The sequence below is a fragment of the Saccoglossus kowalevskii genome, chromosome 17 (assembly GCF_978046115.1).
Source record: "Saccoglossus kowalevskii chromosome 17, keSacKowa6.1, whole genome shotgun sequence".
NCBI lineage: Eukaryota > Metazoa > Hemichordata > Enteropneusta > Harrimaniidae > Saccoglossus > Saccoglossus kowalevskii.
Genome location: NC_140657.1, coordinates 12,530,126 through 12,557,423, shown reverse-complemented (window position 1 = coordinate 12,557,423; position 27,298 = coordinate 12,530,126). Strand labels below are relative to the sequence as shown.

Genomic DNA, 27,298 nt, shown 5'->3' with positions numbered 1-27,298 from the left:
GGTATGAATTTATTACAAAACTATATGTAAACACTACATGTACTGGTGACATTTGCCAACATTTTTTCAGCCAATAGCAGGTAGCATATAAGACTACATGAGAAATTCAACAGTGATTCTGACTTGCATGTTATTGCTCAAAATAATTAAAGCAGGGGGAGTCGTCACCTGTGCATGCGTCAGATGGCCATAGTGTGTCATTGTTTACAAACAAGCGTCTGTTCTTAGCGTCTGTTATCGTCGCTTGGGACTCAACTCCCATGCGTGAGCAGGTTATGACCCTTGCGCTTTAATCTAGAGATGGAATTGAAGGGGAAGCTGTCTATCCCTGGAAAATCCCTAAATATAAACTATAGGTATAAATCTGTTATTTATTTTCTTCCATTGTAAATGAAGCAAATGTACATGCACATCTTCTTCTGGACACTTGCTGATTAAAAAATACATATACCGCTATTCAATGTATATTGTACATATCCCTGATTAGAAAGTATTAAATAGAAGCCGCACATCTTGTGTAATATTCTCAAATTTGTCCCTATTCCTTGCGGGTTTACATGAATAGAATACAATTCTCTGATATATAGGAATGACCCATTTGCTAAATACTGTAAAATGATTAATTTTCACTGGGTTTAAACTTCGCTGATTTACCATTTCAGGCATATTCAGTAGGTTTTAAATTCACTATTTTATCATTCAGATAATGTGTTCTATGCTAAATTTTACATATTCACTGGGTTTTAATTTAGCACATTTTCCAGTCATCAAAATTACAACCCAGTGAATAATTAACCCTTTTACAGTACTACCGAGACTATATTCACTCCATTAGAACTTAAGTATGTCTCCAAAAGCAAGAGCGTGAGAAGCTGAAAAGCTAGGCATTTTGATTTGCATGTAGAAGTATATCAGACGGTTGTCAGTATAAGTTTGACACAAGTCAATACGTTGGTCCGTGTGTCTACTAGAACAAATACTATATGGTTCGACCAAGTTGATATGTACAAGATGTAACACGCTAATTATCTACGTCATACACTGAGCACATGTTACATCTGGCTTGATAATCCATTTATTTCACTTGGCGGATACCGCGTAGACAATGTTCATATATAGACTCATTGACGTAATCAAACTCCCATTTGGCTTTCTTCAAAATTCAAAGCATGATATTAAAGTACTGTCTGTGACGTCATAAAGACGAGTCTATCAAATACATGCATTAGACTGTTGAACAGATCAGTCTATAAATGGAATGCTGCTGAATTGAAACGATTGTAATTCGACTAAAACTAAAAATACTGCTTGAAAATGTCTCGTGTGTGCCCCAGTGTGACATCCAATGCATAACTTCAGATAGATTACTATAATATAGACAGATGTATGCAGAAACGGAAGTTTTTCTAAGTCAATGGCCTAATAATAGTATGACAGCATGGCCTTGGAGATTCTAGAGCAATTAAATGGATTAGATAAAAAAAACATTCTCTTTTCCCTGAACTACGGAAGTGATGGTAGGGTTGGGTCACCTTAACAGGAAAAAGCTGTACTGGTGATGTGTGGCAGTTTTCCTGGAATGTTTTTCTAGTGTATTTTAACATAATATTAAAATGCTAATAGATTCATCTGCGATGGATTCAAATTATCTGCTATATGTAATATCATTCACTGTCATAATAAAGGCGAAACAAGTTATCACCATCTTTTTATTATAAAAATTTCACATAATTATTGATTAGAACATTATCATATTAATTTTAACTATGATTAAAACAAATTTAAAAAATTTACTTTTAGAATTTCCAATCATGAATATCCTAACATCCATTTTATCACTATATAATTTACCATTATTATGTAACTAAATTTTGAGATGAACCATTTTGTCGCCATAGAAACCAATGGTAAATGACCCTAAAATCACCATTTTTATGAAGGTTTGACCCATTTTTCAGAGAAAAAAGTAGTCCAGTGACCATATTTTATCTGGGTTTTAAGAACAGCTTTTAAGATAAAATCACATTGTACACATCACGGAAATATGATCATTTGTTTTAATTGTTTCCAACTATGTTTAATATGGTGAAGTTATTCTGACCTAATGTTTACTTGCTAATATTAATTGATGCAAAAGTCAGTCAAAACATTTTTGTTTTGGTTGTTATAGTTACTGATGCATTCCTGAGGTTCCATGCATTATTGATCGATACATCAGTTTAGACATTAGAATCAGTAATGGTCTATGTAAACAAATTTGTAATGGTATAATAGTTCTTGGAAGAGGCTGTGCTGGTGTCCTCCACAGACAAAATAAATTCTTACTGGTAAATTTAATACTCAAAGTAATTTGATACAATGACTGGTGTTTTGTTTCAACCATGTTGATTGGTCATTCTGTAGAGATGCTATGACTTGGAGGCTAATTTCTGAGAATTTCCACTCGCATGTGAGGAAGTGACGTTGCATATATGTATAGGGATGTTTTTTTATTCATATACATTTGTAATTTTTGAAACAATGTCTCGTATTAACAACGCAGATGTAGAGGGCTGCAAAACATGGTCATTTGATAAAGATAAACAGGTAATTTTAAATTTCTGTTAATAGTAATATATTTTTTTCTTCATTATTTCATAATCGATGAATTTGCATTTCATAACATTGATAACCTTGTAAAATCCTGAAATCACCATATTCTACTGGTATTACCTATAACCATGCTGAAAGGTTTTAATAAAAAAAATTGATTATCTACCCCTCTCTCAGCTTTATGTACATCTCGAAATCCCCTCCTTAAATTTTGCTTACATATATACATGCATTTCTATTAATTTTCAATAATTTATCTTAATTTACAACAATATGCCTACTTTTCACATCTGTTGATCACTCACTCCTACTTTTAATATTTATAAACAGTCGTGAAACAATGTATTTCTGTCTTTTTTTTTTTTTTTTTTTTTTTTTTTTTTTTTTTACAACTCCCAACTAAACATGTATTTATCATCGGTTTTATTTTTACACTCTATTTTAGTACATGCTGCTTTGTTGACATTGCCTCATTACCATATGCAAATTTTATGTTAATTGCCCATTTATTTGTGCTTTGATTGGTTTGTACAATATTTTGAATGCCAGTACAGCTTTGGGGGCAACCATTTTGAACTTGGGAGTGGCAGGTTGTTTCATTGAGCTGGAATGAAACAAGTGAATGGTATTAAAAAAAGTGGTACAAAGTGGTTAATTTTTATGTTCTGTGAAATACTTTATTTTAGCTGGAATTAATTTTCACTGAATAGACTTTTTTTGGTGTTTTGTATGGAATTTATTTTCACTGATTTTTGATGAGTTGAATGTGAAATATAGGATAAAAAGCATATTCGCTGGATTTTATTTTCACTGAATCATCCTTTGAGTGAAAATAAATTCCAAGCGAAAATAAAGTATTCTACAGTATTTACATGTATAGTGTGGCTAGGCTAGGCTAGGCGAATCAGGATATTTCAAGTACTGAAATTTTGCTAAAAAAATACTGGGTGTGAATAAATTCTCCTCAAATGCGGCATGTAGAGCTGAACTTGGTGAATTTCCATTTAGGAAAATCTTATTAAATAATGGTATCATACAAGTGAGTTACCAGACCATAATATTACAAAAGAGCAAAAACAACTAAATTTACATTGGTTCTCACATCATCAAAATCATGGTAACCAAAAATGCTACAAATTTGTCTGACGACTCAAAATTGACACCCAGTATTTAAAATTAGAACACATTCAGACCAATATGCGACAAAAGTATGTAATTTCTGGAATTTGAGTGCAATAAATCATTGTTAGTAGTGATTTATTGCTTTGGAAATAGTAGTAATGTCACTTTAGCAGATCTTACAATCTATTACAGGACAGGCCTTGATCACTTCCTATCACTCCCAAATAAAGTCCCAAACTATCACTAAATAAATGTAATATATTATTATAGCATAGCTCCCATAATCACTTGTTACTACATGTATGTCCCTGGAGAGTCATTTTTAGCTCTCAGGCCATTTTTAAAGTTCTCTATTAACTGAAAAGCAACTTTAATTTATTCTAGTATGTGACCACAACCTTTTATTCAGTATTCTATAATTTGTTGTATGCATCTCAAAACATCGGCCAACTGAAAGCCTCCATAGGCAGGCGGTATGTTGACAGGATCTGTTGATTCATGATGCAGACACACCAATAAATACAAGTAGCTTAAAAATATTTATTGCCAATAAAAATTGCACTCAGTATTACAGTTGTGCATGTATATACAGACTCGTAACAACAGGTTAAACAATGATCGTCTCCCAGAATGCAACTTCATAGAGGTGCAAACCAGCAGAAAATAAGTTGGCATATATATAGACCAAAATACAGACTGAAAAGCACTAAATTTGACAAGACTATAATAAACTGAAAGCAATAACTATTACGAGCAATTGAAATACAATAAAATAACAATAAATGCTGTGTGAATATTTGCGGGGAGACCAGAAATACAGCAGACAGCGACAGCAGTCAAGGAGTATCTACCTTTACATATTTTTTGCAAGATAATTTTTTTTTCAGGATTTGTGGCAATATTGCAGTAATAACATAAATGTACTGTACATGTATATACATGTTGAACGCCTGTATATATTATAATATTACCTGGATAGGGATATTTTATCAACCAAATCTAGTTAAATTAAAATAGCAAACTGTGTCGTATTGTTTTACATGTAGACCACATACTAATGTTTATTGTAACACGATAACACGCTGAGAATTCTGTTCAGAAAATCTGTTTGTGTGCATGCAACTTTAGAATGACAACTAGCGAAGGCAGTGTCATTCATGACTTGTTGTACTTGGAAATTTTGCAAACAAGCTGTCATCCTTGGTGTACACATCTTTCATAGTTTATATGCTGCAATATGCCAACTGTCAAGGAGTATCTGTTTAAATATTGCATTTAACTGTTAATTTCTGAATGCTCACTCATGTTTGTGTATTCATATTGTGGTTGTTTACAAGTTGATTTGCATTCTTGTGATTCCACTACCATATGTTTTAGGTTGGATAAATAGGATCTAGTGTGTTGATGTTTTTTAGTATTATTCATTGGATTTTATTTATAGTACTTGGATACCTGTTCATTATAGATTGCATAGTGTCTCGCAGGCGGGTGAGGCAGTAGCACTTCTCTATCAGGCTATACTAGAGAAATTGTTTCACCATCCAATATATGTATATATTGTAAATTCATCAAAGCAGATTTTTGTAAGAGTGTTTAGAATCACCATGCTATTAGATTGTCTGTTTGGGCTCCCAACCCTTACACCTAACAGTGAGACCAATCAGAGTAGTTTTTTCGATGCATCAGATTGCTTTGTAGATATGCTTTAATTGACTCAACCTAATTTTCATGTTACAAATTTTGAGTACGTACTAATAAGTAAAAAAATGAAAATGAATGGAAAACTTGCAGGAAATCCTTAATTGAAGTGTTAGTAGTTTGTACATGTATATTACCGGTAAACAGTTACTGATATAGCTTGTGTCAGGATACAGCTATTAACTAGCACACAATGTGGAAAGAACGTACTACATGTAGAAATAGAAATCGGGGGGAGGGGGTATGCAAACTTGTGTTTATTGAAAAAATCTGTGATGTCCCTATTCTTGAGGCAGACCATCAGACATTTCCATCGCCTGGCAACCATCACTGGTGAAGTAAATTTTCTTCTAAATTAAAAGTTAAAAAAAAAATGCATACTTTCAGGAAATTCCTGTCTGTTGACCTCAAGCATGCTTCATCTTTTTACTTGGTGTTTTCAAAGAGTGTGTGACAACTTAATTATGTCTAATTGTCTTGTACTGACTTAATTAAGGTGTCATTTATTAAATTAGTTCCGAAATCCCTACCATGTTCTCTGGTTGCCACGATAGTGAGTGTGTTTGCGACAGAATGAAGGGGATAGAGGGGGTTGATTTTAAATACCATTTGTCTGGGAGCCAGTTTTTCACAAATAGACATGTTTGTATGTAGGAATATTTAACAAAAGCATTTTTGGATACCAAAATACTTGTACATATTTTGTCTAACTTTGATGTATGTCTGCAATGCAGAATCAACATGTTTGGAATGTAACTGAAGCTGGAATAGTAAAATATCTGTCAAAATACTGTGTATTTTTACTGACTGAAAAGGAATATATATAATATGTATATTCACCCCCTTCTCTCAAACTTATCCATTTAATAAAGACCTCGCATGATTATTCATGGAACACCTGTCAAATTTCAATATTATTTGTAGATTTTTACTGAGATGGTTAGGAAGGAACTGTTTATTTATCGTTAAACCAATAGTATTGACGTATAAATGTATTCCCGGAAAGTGGTTTTGTCTGATTTTTGAGTCACTGGGGCCATGCCACTGAGATGAGTTCATATTTATTAGATTAACGGTGCTATTTGTCTGTAATTAAATGATAACAATGTTAACAATTTTTGTCATACTCCCTCTATAGACAACATTTCGTATTGATTTTGTTTTTGTGACATGCGTAACAGCTTATTTTATTTTTAACTTTATTTTATTTTGTTTTGTTTTGTTTTGTTCTTATTTTTGTTTGAAATAGTTCTTGATTATTTTTGTTTGAAATAGTTCTTGATTATTTTTGTTTGAAATAGTTCTTGATTATTTTTGTTTAAAATAGTTCTTGATTATTTTTGTGCCTATGGTAAAGTTAACATTGCGTTTTAATATTATCACTGTAAAATTTCTATCGGTTTACAGTTTGCATTGCTTTCCACTTTCAGAGTAACTTGCATCTAGTGGATGCAGACAAATCTTCCAAAGATGAACCAGAGGGAGATGAGAATCCAGAACGTGGTAACTGGGGGAGCCAGGTAGAATTCATTCTATCTTGCGTTGGTTATGCAGTTGGTTTGGGTAATGTGTGGAGATTCCCCTATCTGTGTTACCGAAATGGCGGGGGTAAGTGCTTATATTACTTTATAACGTGTAATTACTCGTGAGATTACATTCTTGCTCATAGCTAAAATCTGAATGTTTTGTTTCCTTCACAAACTATCTTGAGCCTTGCAATGAAAGTGAAGGATATAAAGCTATGGTCGTTATAAACATTTCATAAATATACACTTTTATAAATTCAAATTCAAATTGACCAATCCAGAAATTGTATTGCGATATCATATTTGATTCTAATTAATATTAATGAGATAGTTCAACATTATCCAATCAGCAAGCACCTATTTTTTTTAAATATTTGAACAGTCCTATATATGAATATCGGGCTGCTATGTCATGTGAAGGCATGCATGTACAGACAATGTACAGCCTTTGAGTTAATCTCTATTAAATACTAGTACTGTAAAATGACTAATTTTCACTGGGTTTAAATTTCACTGATTTACCATTTCAGGTATATTCAGTGGGTTTTAAATTCACGGTTTTATCATTTAGATAATATATTTTATGCTAAATTTTACATATTCACTGGGTTTTAATTTAGCACATTTTGCCAGTCAGCGAAATAAGCTAAATTAAAACCCAGTGAATAATTACCCCCTTTACAGTATTGGAAATTCAATGAAAGCTAATGATCGGCATTTACACATTTTTATGAACAAGTTTATAAGCAAAGCCCCAGCTTTGTGCCCCTCACTGTATTTTTCTATTGTTTAGTTGGGGGTGGATATGAAGTATATGGCTAATACTACCCGGTAGGTGGTTTTTGCTGATTACTAGCTGCTGTAACCACAAAAGGGAGAAGATAACATTATTAACCAGTGACAGTTATTGATATTTTTTTTTATATTTATGCAAAAGAGCAATAGCGAAAAACCTGTGAAAGCTGTGACCGTTTATATACTTTGTTCCTATTTGTAGGTGCCTTTCTTATTCCTTATTCCATTATGTTGGCATTTGCGGGATTGCCGATCTTTTTTCTTGAGCTGTCTTTTGGTCAGTATAGCAGTAGAGGTCCAATAGAAGTATGGAACGCAGTTCCCATGATGAAAGGTAATTATCATGACTACTTTCAAGTAGATCTTGTGAAAATAGTTTTATGTATTACTAACTTAATACGTCAAGCGGTTGTGACAGTGCTAGAGATAGTTTGACACAAGTTACATAGGAAGTTCACTCTTCAAGACATTTTAACTTAAGTTTTGAGGAAGTAAAATCCATTGGTAGTTCAGCATCTGGAACATTTTGAATTGAGAAATTATGAAAAAATTTGCAAATTTAGACCAAAGATCAGCTTTTATTTGAGCTTTGTGTTACTGTAAAATACTTTATTTTAGCTGGAATTAATTTTCACTGAATAGACTTTTTTTGGTGTTTTGTATGGAATTTATTTTCACTGATGTCTGTCAAGTTGAATTTAAAATATAGGAAAAATGGATATTCGCAGGATTTTATTTTCACTGAATTATTCTTTCAGCGAAGATAGCGAAAATAAAGTATTCCACAGTAGTTGTATGAATTAACAAGAATTTTTTTTTTTATGAACTAGGTGTAGGGATCGGCATGATGTGTGTATCTGCGTACGTTGGCATATCGTACAACGTTATTATCACCTATGCAATCTATTACACATTTGCTTCGTTTACAAAGACTCTGCCGTGGATTGGCTGTGATCATGATTGGAATACAGACCTGTGTTCTACATTGGCAGAGGACTGTCTTAGTAAGAATGGAATCATCAATGACACAAATCACTGTGTATACATCAGTAACCTAACAGAGTCTGAATTAAGTTACTACAATGTCTCACTACCAGACAACACTGAGCTGTATACTGACCCATTCGAGGATCAAAGGGTTCGTCCAAGTGAAGAATATTGGCTGTAAGTACAATAGTGCTTTAATGATTATCAACATTTCCATAAAAACCTTGGGAATTTTTTTCATTTTTTGTATATTTCGAAATAATAATTCAAATTTAATGGTAACAATGCTTTTGGCACACGTTGTATACATCACTATGAGTCTCATATCAAACAGAATGCTTTTCACTTGAGTATATTCAATATACAGGTTGTATTGTTTCTTGAAAACACAATGCTCTATCGTTCTGCAGACTAGATTCATAGAAATGAGAGGCCTAGGGTCGCATTAATTGACATATTATGTATTTATTACTTTATTAGCTACATATTTTGATAACAATTCGCAGGTTTATTCTGTGAAACCATAATCATAAATATTTTTTAAACACTTTTTAGTTAATTTCATGATTTATTTCCTTTCTTCTAGTCATGGTGTACTACAAAGAACTGACAGTATTACTGAAACGGGGTCAATAGTTTGGCAACTAGCTCTCTGTCTGCTGTTAGCATGGATTATTATATTCTGCTGTTTATTTAAAGGAGTAAAATCATCAGGAAAGGTATGATCACATAACTATGTCATCGTCTCATCCACTTTTGTTGAAACCTCATTACTTGTAGTTCATCTTTCGTTGATATCTGATTATTACTAACAATACCTGACAAAAGTTGCAAATGTAGCGATTACCAACCCATTCATTGCAATACACACGACTGTAAATCAAGAGCAAGTTGTTGAAATCTGCCCAAAAAAGCTCCATTCGTCCAACTTGCTCCATTGACACTTTTTGGCCATTTCCACATAGGGTGCAGCCTGTTAAGGGAACTCCTGTCTCAGACTGTGGGCTGAGTTGTAGTCGAATGGGTTGGCTTGTTTGGTGTAGTTGATGTGTTTTTTTAAATGTTTTTTGTGGACATTGAATGTCACGGTTGTCTCTCCTGAATTTGCTCGTGATTGACACATAGTAAATTACAATTGTAATGTGCTATCCTGGCATCAACCAGGCTAGATCGAACACGAGCACTACGGACCTTAACCAAGGTTCCCTAAAGTCGCATTCGTTAGTGAATGAATCTCGGCCAGTGGAATTGGCCTTCCCATTGAGTCTGTGGCACACTTATCCAGGGTAGGGGTTGACCCTTTATGGTGTTCAGCCTAAGGTAGGATTTGAACTTGGGTTTACTGATCATGAGTCTGATAACAACCACTATGCTACCAGTGACCGGTTGATGTGTTTACGTTGTTAAACTAGAACATGTGATGTAAATATAGTTATAATATATGACAATATTTATTAATGCAACATTTGTTTTTTCCTAGGTTGTCTACTTCACAGCAACATTCCCGTACGTAGTACTCTTAATTCTTTTGATCCGTGGTGTGACACTGCCAGGCTCTGAAGACGGGATTAAGTTTTTTATCACACCTGTATGGGCAACTTTGAGCGAACCACAGGTGAACAATTATATTTGCTGACTTCTTTTATGATACAGTCAAACCTGTCTATAAAGAACAGTCAGTGGACTGAGCCAAACTGTCCTTTATAGACAGGTGGTCTTTATATGGAGGTGGCCTAATTTATTCATTTAATCATGAATATTAATTAGGGCCGAAATTTTAAGGGAGATCATAAGCAAAACATAAAAACAAACCTACAATGGAAAGGTCTTTTTTAATAAAAGTCGCTCATTTTCATCTGCATAATTACACAGCTTTACTTTTTTACTACAAATTATATCATGTAAATTTACTGGAACCAAGTGATTCTGCCCATGGATTCATTGGTGTATTTAATGCATAAGAACGATTGTCAACGATCGGCCGCATTGGCGTTTCAGCTCGAACTTTCACACTCTCGCCACGCAGTCTTATTCCCCAGTCTCTTACACATATTCCATCACAGGCGGTAATCAGTCCCGTCGTTAGTATTGTCGATTGTAATGTGACAAAATGCACAGGCAAAGTTGCCGTGTTTGAAAAAACAAACAAGCATTAAAAATGAGGAAGCATTGGTAATAAACAAAATTTACCAAACTCGTAACGATTGCTCCAACTCTCGGTGTTGAATCAGAAAGTCAAACGAACCGGAAATGAAACACGGTGATCGTACACGTAATTTTACAGTTATTTGTTGCAAGCATCGACGTGTCAAAACTGCCCAAACGAATTTTCTCGATTGCGAATTATTGATATTACCGTTTATAAAAAAAAGAGGATCAAAACAGAAAACATCTTTCGTTGACAATAACCCCGAGATGACCCCTCAGTAACAATACGTTTTTGCCCATGCGCTAGCTTCATTAGCATAATTTATTACGATCAACAACAAACAATATGGCGGCCAAAATAGGTCGGATTTTGCAATCCCGCGATGAAAACGAAATAAACAAATGTTTTATTATTTTTTTTGGATATTTCATGTCGACAAGGTAAATAAAACGTCTCTCATTTAATAAAACTGGTTCATTTTTCTTGTTTTCGAGACGGGGGGAATTTGCTCTTCATGTGCGAGACAGTCCCTAAAGATTGCGTACTAGTACTCGGTAATCTGAACGTAACATGTGGCTACTTTCCTGTTAGCGATTCGCAAGTAGCTATTGTCTTTTTGCTGAGACTCTCTGATGGAAATGTAGGTGGTCGTTATACAAAGGTTAAAGTGTGAATAGGTCTACAATAAGGTGGTCGCTGGTCGCGTTGGACAAGTGGTCGCTATATCCAGTGTCTTTAACGTCTAAATTGCGAAGGGACTGTACTAGGGTGGTCGCTATGAGCAGGTGGCCACTCTGCACAGGTGGTCGTTAACACAGGTTTGACTGTACCATAATTTGGTAATTTATTTTTTGAAGTCTTCAGGGCAAAAATGCAAGAATTTCATGCACCACCTGCTTGCACGGTTATGAATGTTGCATCGATCCACAGGGTAGTTGTAATAACTTAAGTGACGTTTTGACAAAAAAAGATCTTTTCCTTTTTTACCCCCTCCTCTTCAAATCTCATCACGAAGTTCCTTGCTCATATGTAATCAAGGCTTGTTATCAACAGTTTATTTGGTGTTTAGGTTGAAGATTCACAACTTCTGACTTTATGCTTTAGACATGCATTGTTGATGATCTCTGTTTCTATGAAATATCACAAGAGTTGAAATTTGCACAGAATTTTTAGTCCCCGTTCAGACGAAGTCCGAAAACGGGGACTTGTAATTCGGTGTCCGTCCGTCCGTCCGTCCGTCCGTCCGTCCGTCCGTCCGTCCGGAGTCGTATCTCAGAATCCCTTGTACCGATTCCTTTCATTCTTTGCCTGTGCCTAGTACCTTATGTGGGACATATGCACATGCAGTGGTTTAGCAATTCGATTCAAAATGGCCGACTGGCAGCCATCTTGTTTTTTGAAAATAGTGTATTTTGGACATGCTTTGGCAGTTTTCATTCAAACTTAGTACATGGATTATACATGTTAGGATACATGTCCATGACGATTTATTTCACAATTGGATTAAAGATGGCCGACTGGCAGCCATCTTGTTTTTTGAAAATGTTGTATTTTGGACATGCTTTGTCAGTTTTCATTCAAACTTAGTACATGGATTATACATGTTAGGATACATGTCCATGACGATTTATTTCACAATTGGATTAAAGATGGCCGACTGGCAGCCATCTTGTTTTTTGAAAATGTTGTATTTTGAACATGCTTTGTCAGTTTTCATTCAAATTTAGTACATGAATCATACATGTTAGGATACATGTCCCCGGCCATTCGTGAGTTCCTGAGTCTGTCCGTCCGTCCGTCCGTCCGTCCGTGCGTCAGTCTGTCCAGAGTCGTATTTCAGAATCCTGTGGACCGATTCTGTTCATTCTTTGCATGTGCCTAGTACCTTATGTGGGACATGTGCACATGCAGTGGTTTAGCGATTCGATTCAAAATGGCAGACAAGCAGCCATCTTGTTTTTTGAAAATGTTGTATTTTGGACATGCTTTGTCAGTTGTCATTCAAACTTGGTACATAGATTATACATGTTAGGATACATGTTAATGACGATTTATTTCGCAATTGGATCAAAGATGGTCAACTGGCAGGCATCTTGTTTTTTGTTTTTTTTATGCGATATCTCTTAATGCATGCTCTGTCAGTTTTCATTCAAATTTGGCACATACATGTACTTTATACATGTTAGGATGTATGTCCATGACAATTTGTTTCAAAATCTGATCAAGGAGGGCCGATTGACAGCCATCTGACTTTTTGGCCTTACTACTATATTTCCACAATTTATGTACCATTTTCATTCATATTGGCACATACATCATACATATCAGTGTGTTTCATAATCAGATCAAAGATGGCCGAATAATGGCTGTTTTTATTTTTGGCCATATTACTACTACACGGAACACGTGTTTTGATGTAAATAGACAATCTGTTGTATATGCCACTTGGAACTCAAGTTTCAAGGACTCGCTCGCGACAACCCCTCTGCTGACAAGCACAAAGAGAACTTTCCAAAATTTAACGGGGACTGTGTCATTTTCAATGACTTGTTTTGAAATTTTGTATCAAAATTTCACTTAAGGTGTTGTAATCTATGTGATCTATCTGCACTTGAGAGAACACTCTTTGCCTTTGATGCTCTTTTCAAGTTAAAGCCATGTACTGTAAAATCCAGCGAATATACCCTTTTACATTCAACTCATTAAAAACCAGTGCAAATAAATCCCATACAAAACACCCAAAAATGTATTTGCAGTGAAAATTAATTCTAGCTACAATAAATTATTTTACAGGATGTAGTCGTCGCGCTGCGAATGTGCGATATATGGGTCTCATATAAACAAAGATGGCGACTTTGACTGTTGCACATACATGTATCAACTCATGCACACTGAGAGCTTACAAAGCTTTAATTAGATATTTTTTTTTGTGTGTTTGAAAGGTATCGAAGGAGTCGCTGGCAGTAATTAGTGCAAGTATCGCCCTGGGCAAAACTCGTACTCGTAATTTCATTAGAAAAGCGCATTAGATTCCGAGAAAATCAATGTTTATCAACACAAATGTCACACATGCACGGCGTAACGACTACCGTTCTTTAAGCCAAAAACAAAGCATCTTTTTTTAATGATGAAGCATAACAATGATTTCCTGCTGTTAACTATAGGTATGGTTGGATGCTGCCGTTCAGATATTCTACTCATTGAGTGCTTCTTGGGGAGGTCTGATCACTTTATCATCCTATAATAGGTTCCATAATAATTGTTACAGGTTGGTGCTTTCTTCAAGTCTAAATTCTGACATTAACCCAATAGTCCTGTATTGGTTTCTGTGATATTTGTACGGGTATCCAATGATAAGCAAAGGATGGAGTCGAATAAATTATCTAGCCTAACAATAAATGCAAATCGTCGCTGTGATTTTGAGATGAGCATGAGGGCCCCTCAAAAAAGGTTTCGTTCTCCCCTATAATTGTGTACACTGTTCCAATTGCCATGGTTACATTGAGGAACTTGTGGCAATCTCACTCTCAATGCACTCTTGACGGCCATTTTTTGAGTCTATTAATTCACTAAGTCATGGTCATTGTGGGTCCCATGCAGCATGTTGAAAATATTTTAAAGCAACTGGCATAAATTCAAATACTATTTTTTTTCTCCTATATTGAAAGTGCTTTGCATTTATTCTGTACTGGGTTTCTTGTCACTTTTTCCAAATTTTTTAAAGAACACTTTATAATAGTTAGTTGATCTTTCTTTTCCCACAGAGATTCTTTGATTGTGGCATTGTTGAATTGCTGCACCAGTGTTTTTGCTGGATTTGTCATATTCTCAATTATTGGCTTTATGGCACATGAACTTGGCAAGCCGGTGGGAGAAGTGGTCGACCAAGGTAACTTATTACATACTGAATGAGCACCACACTAATTTAATGTATATTGGTGGTAGACCAAAGTAACTCATTACACATTGAGTGAACACCACACTAATTTGACTCTATATATTATTGGTGGTAGACCAAAGTAACTCATTACACATTGAGTGAGCACCACACTAATTTGACTCTATACATTATTGGTGGTAGATCAAAGTAACTCATTACACATTGAGTGAACACCACACTAATTTGACTCTATACATTATTGGTGGTAGATCAAAGTAACTCATTACACATTGAGTGAACACCACACTAATTTGACTCTATACATTATTGGTGGTAGACCAAAGTAACTCATTACACATTGAGTGAACACCGAACAAATTTGACTCTATACATTATTGGTGGTAGACCAAAGTAACTCATTACACATTGAGTGAACACCACACTAATTTGACTCTATACATTATTGGTGGTAGACCAAAGTAACTCGTTGAGCATAACACATTAATGTTGAAGGAACATTTTAACTCTCCTGCAATTCTAATGTAATACTGTATTTCACAGGTTTTGGTCTGGCATTTATTGCATACCCTGAAGCAGTAGCACTCCTTCCAGTGTCTCCACTTTGGTCATTCTTATTTTTCTTCATGCTCATCACTCTCGGTTTGGACAGTCAAGTAAGTATTAAATGATTTTTTCTAGACAAGCATGCAATTCATTTGTCAAAAAAATATGAATTCAAGAAAACTGGTAACAAAAATGTACCTCTTGTTGTCGAGGGGGGAGGATGTTTATGACTTTCCCCTGCATCGCACCACATTTAAAAAATCACAAAAATGACTTTAAGCAGGATTGCTGTTTAATAATTGACTTGTATTTTCCATTCCAGTTTACTATAATGGAGACGGTATCTACTGCTATAGTGGATGCTTTTCCAAACCAGCTTACAAAGCGCAAGACTTTCATTGTACTGTTAATGTGTATTGCTGGATATCTTCTTGGTTTAACATGTGTTACGCAGGTAATGTATTATATCTGTGTTAATTTTTATTTTACAAACCATTAGTATATAGACTATTAATTCGCCAACCAAATTTATTCTTAAAAAATAATTATTAAATGTATTCTTTTCATTCACGCTTTAATATTTTTATGCCAAACATAACAAATTAAACAAAAAACTGTTTTTTTTTCGTTCGTTCGTTCGTTTAGTCATTTCACTCCGGTGATTCTAACAGAACATCTCAACACATCATATCCGTGATGATTTAAAAAAAAAAACATTATTGTGATTTTCAGATTTTAATTCGGCCAAATTATTCGAAATTGAAAGAGCTTTCAGGTTGATACAACATAACATTGAGAGAATTAAGTTGTAGCACAATGTTGACACTTATTCAGTGTATGTTCAAAATTAAGCTAAAGAAAAATTGGTCATGGACATTTTCTATTATTGACAACTTTTTTTGAGGCAATAAATATGTGCTAATGCTAAAATGCATTTGTTTGAAGAAAATACATGTACATCAAAAATGCAAAATAAATATGTGATAGCTTGCCTAATAAAGGATAATTATCTTACAGGCTGGATTCTATTGGGTGGAATTGTTAGATTCCTACGCTGCTAGTTTTGCACTCTTACTCTTTGCTGTATGCGAGTGCATCAGTATTGGATGGATTTACGGTGTCAAGAGGTTCCAGAATGACATCCGAACTATGATCGGTTCCAGCTATGTTGACTTTCCACTCTTCATGTGGTGGCCACTTAATTGGTGTGCAATTACTCCTGGTATACTAACCGTAAGTGTACATGTTTTTTTACTCTGTATTACACTGTCATGGTGTTTGCGATAAGAGTTCCTCAACCTTTTCATCACCAGACTTTCTCGCCTACATTTGTTTGCACTTTTTTTTTTATGTTCTTCAAATTAACCCCAATTTTAGAGAGAAATTTTGAGTAAATTTTCAGTTTTTACTCAAAAATAATTTTGGATTTGTTGTCCCATTGTTTTGAAGGGGAAAGTACAGACTATAAACGACAGTATTTTGAGAACTGGTGGTAAAATGGATGAGCCCCCTCTAACACTCTTGCCCTAATTCCAAACGCCTCTCCAAATAACTGTCTTGAAGAAGGGCAGGGCACGCCACTGGAGGAGCAGTGTTAGGATTTTGTATTTTGCAAATGATTTGCATGTTCCCTATTTTAATTCTGAAATCATGAATAATTTTATTTATAAAAAAAAAGCTGTAATGAGCCAGTTTTTAACTGAAACATTAAAATACTTTATTTTAGCTATTCTCGCATGAAATGAAAATCCAGCAAATGTACCTTTTCCTAACTCGTCAAAAATCAGTGAAAATAAATTCTATACAAAACACCCAAAAAGTCTGGATTACAGTGCATCTATAGACAAATTAAGTTACATATTAATAATTCAGAATAATGAGTCGATGTAATTTCTTTTCATTGTTTATGGTTCACTGTAGACTACCACACACTAGTATTAATGTCATAAAAAGTATTATAATTTATTTTGAATACAGCCCCTAAAAGTGTACTGCCCTCTATGGCCGTAGTATTTAGTCAACAGTAGATCATGTCCTGGCATGGCCTGCTACATTGCTCGCTACTTGAATACAAGGACACAGACATGGAGTAATGAACAATTAATAATTTCAGAACAATGTAAATTAATATGGATTGTTTTTGTTATTTTCCAGTTTGTCTTGATGTTTAATTGGATTAACTGGGATGAGCCTGATGTAGGTGAACAGGCTGTGTGGGCCTCGGCAATCGGTTGGTGCATAATTATCTCTTCAATCATGTGGATTCCTATTATGTGGGGTTACGAGTTTGTCAAAAATGATGGCGGATTGGCTGAGGTAAGTGTTAGCTTGAATTTAGTGACATATTGTTCATGATTTGCTTCTTGCTGCACAATACCATAGTTATTTTACAACCATAGCTTGGTATACTTCTCATAATGAATGAAGTAATAATTGTGTTAAGTCATTTCCATTAAATATTGTTTAGTAGGAAAGCCAGAAACTTGGTTTGCTGTCTGCCCTATTCAAAAAAAAAAAAAAAGTTCAGCCAAATATTCTAGTGAATACTTGTGGTTGTTTACAATTATAATACTGTGTTCTCATTGGCTGACCATGTGTTGACCAGATATCAGCAGTGTTTGGGTCAATGTATGGATAAGATTGCATGTCATATCTAACATTGAGCACATTTTGTAATGATCTATTTAAACAACAAACCCTATTAGATAGAATAGAATAGAATAATGCTTTATTAATACCGTAAAGAAAGAGTTAACATTTCCTTTTAGGTTTTCAGATTAATAAAGTAAATAATGAAAGTACATGAAATGTAAAATTTTATTTAAAAAAATTCAAAATTAGTGAACGGCAAAAATACTACTGACAATTATTAATACCGGGTACTATGATTCATTCTAGTTAAGAAATTTTACTTTTTCACTTATTACGCGTTTTCAATTGTCTGTGATAGTGTTAGGCACATCTGAAATGCAAGCGTTAATCACAATTGATTTTTTTTCGTCTACTGATACGCTTTGTGATAACATCTAGACCTCAGAAGAAAATGCTTGCTTAAATAATGCCCCCCCCCCCTTTCAGTTATTGCACAGTACAGGGCAGCTAGTCATTCATTATTCTCTAATTCTCGACAGTGAATTTCGCATCCCTGTTCGGTTTGGTTGATCAAACCACGAAATGACCACAGATACCAGCAACGTTTAAGATCTGAAACACTACCCAAAATTACCGGTATATATATAATTAGATTCAAGTTATCAAGAAAACTTTGCAATTTTTCTTCCAACAACAAAAGAAATACTCATGAAGATTGGAAGTTGAATATTGGTGGTCTTTGTCTTCACAAAATTACAATTATATGATTTCTGTTTTGTACATGCATGCTCCTCATCAATAACTGATGTTCACATTTGTCTTGACAGCGCTGGTACAAAATGAGCTCACCAACAGAGGTGTGGGGTCCTGCTTTACAGAAATTCCGTAATGAATCCTGGGAAATGCACAGAAGAAAGGGAACAACCATGGGAGGGAAGTTGAAATTGCCTGAACGGAACCACGTCGCAACCAAGGAACCAGCTGTCCGATATATTGCAAAACCTGGTGAAGAAGGTTATCCTAATATTTAAGTACATATTGATGTTGAGAAGCAATTCTATGGTCTACATTGCAACTTATATTGGTAAACAAGACGGAAACCATATCTCGTGCATTTGCAAGCTTTTGAATCTTCAGACCCCGGCAAAAAGATAAGAATTGTTTCTCGTATGTTTCATAAGTATTCCATATAATTTGCTGTGGTCCAAATATAAAGTTAAAACCACCATCCAGTATTCATTTTTTATAAGCAATGTTAATAACTTTTTTTTTAATAACAATGGGATGGAAGAGGGAAATTGCAAATTTTTGAAAATGTCCAGTTAAAGAAAGATGCTGTTGTATTTCATTGCACGGTGTAATCTGAGTGGCAAGTAGTCAAAGCTGCCGTGTTACTCGTTAAAATCAAGTTCATTACATACAAGCTTTTTTATTTTGTTGTTCTGTCTGGTAAATATTTTAAATACTAGTATTATGGTAATTGAGTATTTAATGAGGAAAATAGTGTGAACAATTGTTTTTACAATGCGTCTCGGTGTATAACAGCAGCAGTCTTCACTGTATTACCATATAGATGTATTGATTCAAAATTGTGATTTTAATCTTTCCCATAGTTAGTTTTTAATTATAAACAGTTGAAATCATCTATTCCTTGAAAAAAAAATGTTTTTTCCTGTTTTTGTACCTGTATTACTTTTAGTGAAATCAACATTGCAAATTAATAGCTATTTACAGGCTTTGTGGCTGGTTCTTGGAATATTCAATCCGAAATTTTGTTAGTTCAGATACCTTGAGTTGAAAATAGGAATCGTCGTTGCAAGTGAATTAGCTATTTAGTCATTCTTGCATTGTCCAATCAGAAAACTAAATTCTTCTTCAGTGTGAGCCATGCCAAATGAATGCAATTAGTGTCTTGCATGTGAAGCTGTTTTCCGTCACACAAACCCCCTCTATGCATTTTAATAATTATTGAAAGTGAACTTTGTCACTGCAGCTTTTACTTGTGTTTATTTTAGTATTCTTTCATTATTTTGATATTAAATATTAACATTGATTGTGGACTCAGTCATGTACAGGAATTCTTCGGTTAAAATAATTAATAAATTAATTTTAATTTTTTTTATGGTGCATTAATATGTATAAATTGCTGGTTTTGTAACTAGATTTCCATTTTGAAGTCTTCCATTAAGTTTGTAGTTTTCGTGTATGATTATTTAGCTGTTGCTTTCAGTCTACTGTACAAATTAGATTTTCACTTTAATTGTTAAGGTAGAAGACTACTCATGATTTCAAATACCCAGAATTTATTCATTTTTAATAAATTGTACTTCCGGGAAATATAAGGATATTGACTTTAAAAAAGTTGGCGGTCACCAGATTAATTTTTGAGAAAATCATAGTTGTATTTTGGTGGATAGTGGGCATGTTGACTGTATTATAGTGATGTTACCATAGGTTCCTATGGCAGAGATATTATGCCATATCTCAAATTGTAGGCTGGTGACATAGGCTGAAAAAATAATATATTGTTAATGATGGGATACTTTTTTGTTTTTCTGATTTTATTTTTTTTTAAATCTGGGTTTAAAAAAAGTCAAAAAATGCAATTTTTGTTTGACATTGTGCTCTATGGAATTGTTCTAAACAGTGATTTTTGAAAAATATTAGGACAAGTTTCTTAAAATACATCACTGTAACACACAAAAGAATGCTATTTTATGGTGCCATGGTACAATAGTTTCACGATTTTACATAATAGACCAATGAACATTGTCATGCGATTTATGACCAACTTTCTCAAAAATGATGGGTAGGCTTCTACCATAAAACCAACAATTATTTGTTGGGAGACGAGTGTATTTATGTCAGATGTGTCTTGGGTTTATGGATGAGCCCATTCTGACTTTTGATGAGTGCTTCCATTGTATGTCTGGAATAGTGCAGTGAAATTACTCAACCTGTTTCGTTTCTGACAGACGGTTCAGAAAAGTAGTGTAATTTCACAATTCAATCTTTTGAAAGCTTCACAAGAGAATTGTATTTGAAATAGATTACTGATACAAACATTGTCCATGTATTCTTAGGTGTCTTGTGACAACATAATCCCATCAGACACTCCTTACATATAGCAATAGTCTTCAGTCTACCACTGCAGAAATTAAAATTTAAAAAATTTTCCCATAATATAATGTACAATAATATGCTGAAATTATTTTTCTACATAATTTTATTCTTGTATTGTGACAACCAGTTTGTAAATTTTTAATTGTATGTAGTGCCTAAAATAATAAAAACAAACTAACTATAACATTGTCCTTGGTTGCTTTATTTTAGTCGTATTGTGTGGTCTGAAGCTACTTTGGCTGACACACAAGGCAGATTTTAATGCATTGAATAAATTATTCACAAAACAAGCGGCTCTCTGGTGTGACTTTTGGGTTGTTGCAACATCTAGAATTGCAAGTTGATAATTTTCATTCATCCATAACTTTATGGATGTGGCGTGCATCCGGTTCCGAATCATTGAGTGGTATAATTTTAATATTTGGAAACTTGCTACCCCCCCTCCCTTCTTTAGCTTGTATCGACAGAGGTCCAAAGCAGTGACTCGTGCTGATCATTACCATCCATAAGTTTGTCATTCCCACAAATACCGTAGTACAATAAACTGATAAGGTTTAAAATTTCAGCTCTATGGTACTCCAAGGCAGTGTCCTTTTACCAGCCAGGTGGCATCTGGGTACCAGTTTAATTGCCTTACTGCTAGAGGTATTAAAGACTTTGACTGCAAGGTGTTGCCACAGTCCCTCTATAGATAGAGGGACTGTGGTCTTGCATACATATTACATTTCACTGACCTTGTATCATCTTTTGTTGACTGGTATACAATAATATGGTTGTAGAAAACTAGATCTAAAATTGGTTTGTCGGTGTTTTTGCCGATGCTATTTTGAACTTAAATGTCAGCAAGCTGCCCTGCCGATCAGTCTGCAATCATGTTCCATTTTGGTCTTAGCAGGCAGCTCTGTGTAATTCTTTAATAGACCAGGTCAATGCACAGCCTTTCACACCAGGCAGCACTCAAACAAAACATTACATCACTACACTACATGAACCCGCGGCAAAGCAATGCTTCTTGGGGAACCCTCAAAAGATGAAGACTACAATGCTACTTGACTTAGAGAGACCCCATTCAAAGCTATCTCAATCGATAAGAACCGCTGTGGTCAGAGTCAAAGTACCGCATTAATCATCTATCTGCCATTGATTTATGCAAAAAATAAGATGGAAAAAACTTTTCTTGCTTTGAATGAAGTACCTTAGTGTGTCTGTTTGCTTGATACTTTGAGAGGAACAAACTAAAGGCATCGAGCCAGTAATGGTTATTTCTTCAAGCACTCTGCTAAATGTTACCTTGGTCGCCAACCCCCAAACGTTGTCAACTCACCATTGATAATGAAGGCTGACATCTGGTTACCCACATTTGCTCTGTGTTTGACTGCTTCACTCACTGTGGAAATGTGGATTTGTCATGTGTCTGGCCTGATTTTATTTCAAAAATGGTTTGACAATTGGGTAGAGTCATGTCTGCAAAGGTGTCTATATATCACTGATGAAGTCTGGGAGCCTACTTATAACATTTAAAGATTTGTTCATGGTGTCACTTCTATGGACTTGGATCAGTTATTGATGCTATTTCACGTACAGATGACACCTCTATGTCATCATTTACACACAAAAATCAATTTGACTCAAATTGACGAATGTCTTGTACAGAATTTAGGACACCTAGACATTATTTGATGGTGGCTACCTACCAAGTATGCATTAAAGTTAAATGCTTATAACAGATACAAGATACTGCAGCTGATCAAAAGACACAGACTATACCTGTACATACAAACCACGGAATGTGTCGTCCATGGGACTGGTTAATCCTGTCATACCAATTTTATTGTTTTATAATAATATTAACTTTATTGACATTATTCATTTTGAAAAGAACATAGTCAAATACTATTCTAAGAAACAAAACAAAAATAACAACAAAAAAGAAGAAATGAAAATAAATATACTGTTGACACTGGTTTAGAAAATGGCACTTTCGTTAATATAAATTTCCAGTTCTATATGTATGTTGCCCATAATATATATAAACTTTGCTTCATTATCTTACGTATTGAAATTATGATTTGAGATTTGTGCTGATTGAAATAACCTCATTCTTGCTTCTTTGTGTTGTGGACAATCAATCAGAAAGTGAAATTCAACCTCAACTTGATAAGTACCACACCTTTCGCACATTCTATCACCCGCTTTTGGGCTAATCTGCACTGGCTCGGAAGGTTGTAAATGATTAGCTAGTTTGAATTTGCATAACAATACTGACAATGAACGTGCATTCAACGCCACAAGTTTTTTTGTTTTTTTAGCCAATCAGAATTCATCTTCCGAGCCAGTGCAGATCAGCCGCCGCTTTTGTTTTTGGTCTTGTACTATGATAATTCCTCAAAGAATGCATTTGTAGAATTTCCTGCGTTGACGCAAAATTTGTCAGTATTTTCGAAGTGATAAATTTGCTAATGAGGAGCATGGAGTGCCAACCAGTAAGAAAAGAAGTTTTGGGGTCGATTTGTTTTACACAACTATATCGCATGCATGCATGACCTGATGCGTGGAACTTTTCCGCAAGTGCACACATTAATCAGTGTTCCACTCCTTGCTTCCATGTCATATAACGCTTCAGAAAAAAAAAAAAAAGTCATGGTAATTTTGTATCGGACCAAGATTTAAGAAAGAATAATAAAATAGCCATGGCTGGTCGAGTGTAGCAAATGAGGTCTGATAGTTGGGAAATGAAAAAAGTCTGGCAAGTCAAATGGCGTTAGTTACAAGCAGTAGGGAATCAGATGAACAGTCTCATCTATATTAAAACTGGTGGGGTGATATCAGGATTTACCAATGAATGTTGTTGTTTAAAGCAGAAGGGGTTGTCACCTGCGCATAAACAGGAATTTAGTCCTATGTGACGTAAACAAGACACGCTGAAAATGGTTCTTATTGCATGTATATTGTATGAATTTTGCTCTCATTTTGGTTTCTGTCACAACTCTAGTGCATTGAAAACTGAGCAATCAAGTACTGATCTGGTAGCTAGCTACCCCCCCCCCCGAGTTGGGGCGTTGGGTTCACTGCTGACAAATCTATTGACACACATGTCAGGCTTTTTTACAGAAAATGAGACTTTTGGTGATAGATAAATAATTGATATTATTGCAGTTACTAGTAGCTTCGCGGTGAGTGGCTTTCGCGGTAATTGGGTTTCGTATCTGTAGGGTTTCGCGGGGAGTAGGGCTTTGTCCCAGTAACTGGTCCTTTCATCCTTGTTGAGAATTAAAGTTTTATGTTTCTTTAACTACTGGCACTATTCTGGGAATACCATCCTAGCAGGAGTTCCAAAATAAGACCCATGCTCTGATAATGCCTCTAGTTTCAAAGACCAATAAACATTACCATTATGATCTTATAGGTGTTGCAAAGGATAGTTGAATATTTTTTATTGAAATTAATAATCCCCATAACTGTTTTCTAATATAGATGAATTGTAGTACGTAACAAACTGTATAACTCAGTCTCAACAATGAAATAAAGGAATGTATATATTTACACTATTTATACTTATTTATTATACTTTTATTGCTACTGTACTGATAGAAATACTGTATTTCTAAAGATTCAATAAATATTATTATTATTATTACTAATACAACTAATTCAAATTGAAAGAAATTACAATATAAAGTTACCCCAGACCATTCGTCCCGGTGTTATCGCTATCGCCACACGAGACTCCAGCTTGTCTCCTATACAATTTTCCTTCCGCCCACTTAATTTTAATATTCATATGACCTTTGCACTGACATCGATAGCCAATCGCATTCGACCGCGGACGTCACTCTAAATAAACAACTGAATAAATTAATATACCATATTTGGAAGATAGCGGGTAAATTCAACGTTGTTGGTGTGTTCCTTCGGGTTCCGAAGTCGCACGAAACGAGTTCATGTTCCGTTATCTTTCGCAAGTAAAATAGGTCGATATGTATTAAACATGGCATTTGTTTTCTTGTTTTAACCCCCTTATTACGCAAGCTTCCGTCGAAGTGGTGTTTTTTTCGACGATTTGTGGCATGTTGCAAAACGAACGAAACATTGCGGCATTCTTAGCGGTGGTAAGGGATCGACTATGTCGTCACATTTATGTCTCGTTTGAAAGAGAATAAACAACCGCTCAGAAAAATATGTTGCTAATATTTAAGTGCGGTGCCTTGAAATCGCCTGCCCGACGTCCAAATTTCAAAAGGATGTTCGATTTGCAATGACGACCGTTCATATGTACTAGGCGACGTTACTAATTACTACTAGGGACGGTGTTTGCATTAAGAATTATAGAACAAAAGATCAGCAAAGCGGTGCTTTTGTCGGCGATTTTGTCAAAGGGAATATTGATAAAATGTTGCAAAACAGAATCGCGAGTTGGGTGAAAAATTGCGCCGGCGGCATTCTCAGCGATGGCGACACCCGAGAAACACCGTGTCACGGTGCATTCGTGCATCAGTACACCGAAGAAATACATACATATTGTTGCGGACGACTATTGTAGACTGTGTTCGTGTAGTCTTCGAGTTTGTGGACAGTTAAAGTCGTGTGTGAATTTATTCAAGCCAGGAAAAGCAGGAGGGATAACTTATGGAAATCGTCTTTCCAATTTGATCCAGTGCGACGTTGTGAAAGGAGCGACTCCGTCGTCTCATCTATGTCTAGTTTGTAAGAGAAAGATTGATAGCGCAGAAAAATCCGCCAATAATGTAAAACAGTTGCGTGAAATTGTCAGTCATTCTAATATCTCCCAACCTGTGAACGAAAGGGTTAAGCGTGCTGCCTTGAAATCGCCTGCCCGACCACGTTCAAGTTCAAAACGACGTTCCATAACTTTCTCACATTCAATTTGCAATGATGACCGCAGTTCAAATGTACTTAGCGACGTGACGGACATTAACAACCATGATGTTGAAAAGGAGTTTGATGAAAATATGCCATTTCCAATTAGAAATCATTTTGATTTGATTTCAATCTGATTAAAATCTGATGTAGTGTACGGGCTGTAATTATTTTGGCTATAAACTTGTTTTAATTTTATTTTGTATTACTTTTGTTATTAACGCCCTTTTATTTTATTATTTTACTTTGATTTTGATTTTTTTTAATTCCGCCCTACCTACATCTGATCCGACGCCTATGTAAGTCCCGTTCAAATCTCGCGTAAGTAACAGCCAATCACAGTCCCCCTTTTAAACAGGCTGTCGGTTGCTTACTTTTCAGTGTATACGGGCAATCTTTCTGTACATTTATATTTTGCCCACTTGAATAAACCATTAATAGAAAATTGCTAGTACATTTTTATTTGCAAAAAAAATTCCACAGCATTTTACAATTTTTGTCATTTCATTGAATATTTTTTTCACTTCCAACAAATGTGTACACTTCCAGATACATCTTCGCCAGCCAAGGTTCGTTCATTCAGTCATCGCTTCAATTTTACATCACTGAACATAATTATCTAGAATGGAAGCAAAAAAGAGTAAACCGTAATGATTAGAACACTGTAAACAGCTATAGTAAACAATGCAAACTGATTTTAAATTGTATAGCGGTCACCGGCCCACGGCATCGACGCAGAAAATTGGAGCAAAAAATATTTCCTGATCAATTGCGATGTGTTCCAAATAAAAAATATTTTATTCCAGTCCAAATCAGCTCATTTACTTTAATAAAGTGTTACTGTATAATGTACAAAATGTTGATACAATTTGATGAATATTTACAGCTACGGCTTCAATATCGTAGAAGATTTTGGCCCGATCGTCAACAAAACATCACCCGTCTCCAGGGCAGGCGACTGGAAAAAGACACTGGTGTTCGGTCGAACCGGTAGAAACAAAATCGTCACTCCCAGAATAACTATGCAAAATAACGATCTAAAGTCGAACCATTCGAGCCACAATATTAACATAAAAATGACTTTCGTTGCATTTGACAATGATAAACTTACCGAAAAGCCGTGTTTTTCTCGGTCGGTATAATCCGCCATTTTATTTGAGTGTGTTTGCCATCAGACTCTGCCCGGTGACGCCATCATGTGCGCTATAGAAGGAGGTCTGTGATTCGTTGACTAAAATCGTCGATAGTGGGTCTCGTTGAAATCTCGTTACATAGGCATCGGTTCAGATGTAGGTAGGGCGGAATTTAAAAAAATCACAAAATCAAAGTAAAATAATAAAATAAAAGGGCATTAATAACAAAAGTAATAAAAAATAAAATTAAAATAAGTTT

General features: G+C 35.0%; 1 protein-coding gene and 1 long non-coding RNA gene across 2 annotated transcripts in view; one reads left to right on the top strand and one right to left on the bottom strand.

Moving 5' to 3' along the window:
* LOC100375496 (sodium- and chloride-dependent neutral and basic amino acid transporter B(0+)-like) overlaps window positions 1–19,077 on the top strand; it is a 32,170-nt gene extending 13,093 nt beyond the window's left edge. Inside the window, exons 2-13 of the mRNA XM_002741731.4 lie at window positions 6,843–7,020; window positions 7,936–8,067; window positions 8,564–8,897; window positions 9,307–9,439; window positions 10,201–10,335; window positions 14,034–14,137; window positions 14,634–14,758; window positions 15,311–15,423; window positions 15,636–15,767; window positions 16,331–16,546; window positions 17,468–17,629; window positions 18,733–19,077. Coding sequence (XP_002741777.1) covers window positions 6,843–7,020; window positions 7,936–8,067; window positions 8,564–8,897; window positions 9,307–9,439; window positions 10,201–10,335; window positions 14,034–14,137; window positions 14,634–14,758; window positions 15,311–15,423; window positions 15,636–15,767; window positions 16,331–16,546; window positions 17,468–17,629; window positions 18,733–18,936 — 1,968 coding nt within the window. The 3' untranslated portion in view covers window positions 18,937–19,077. The remainder of the gene's footprint in view (window positions 1–6,842; window positions 7,021–7,935; window positions 8,068–8,563; window positions 8,898–9,306; window positions 9,440–10,200; window positions 10,336–14,033; window positions 14,138–14,633; window positions 14,759–15,310; window positions 15,424–15,635; window positions 15,768–16,330; window positions 16,547–17,467; window positions 17,630–18,732) is intronic.
* Window positions 19,078–26,351: 7,274 nt separating this feature from the next.
* LOC146732643 (uncharacterized) lies at window positions 26,352–27,293 on the bottom strand. The gene is made up of 2 exons (XR_014926761.1): window positions 27,018–27,293; window positions 26,352–26,525 (listed from the first exon to the last, which is right to left on the bottom strand). It is a non-coding gene; the product is annotated as an uncharacterized LOC146732643 (long non-coding RNA).
* Between the last annotated feature and the right edge of the window lie 5 nt (window positions 27,294–27,298).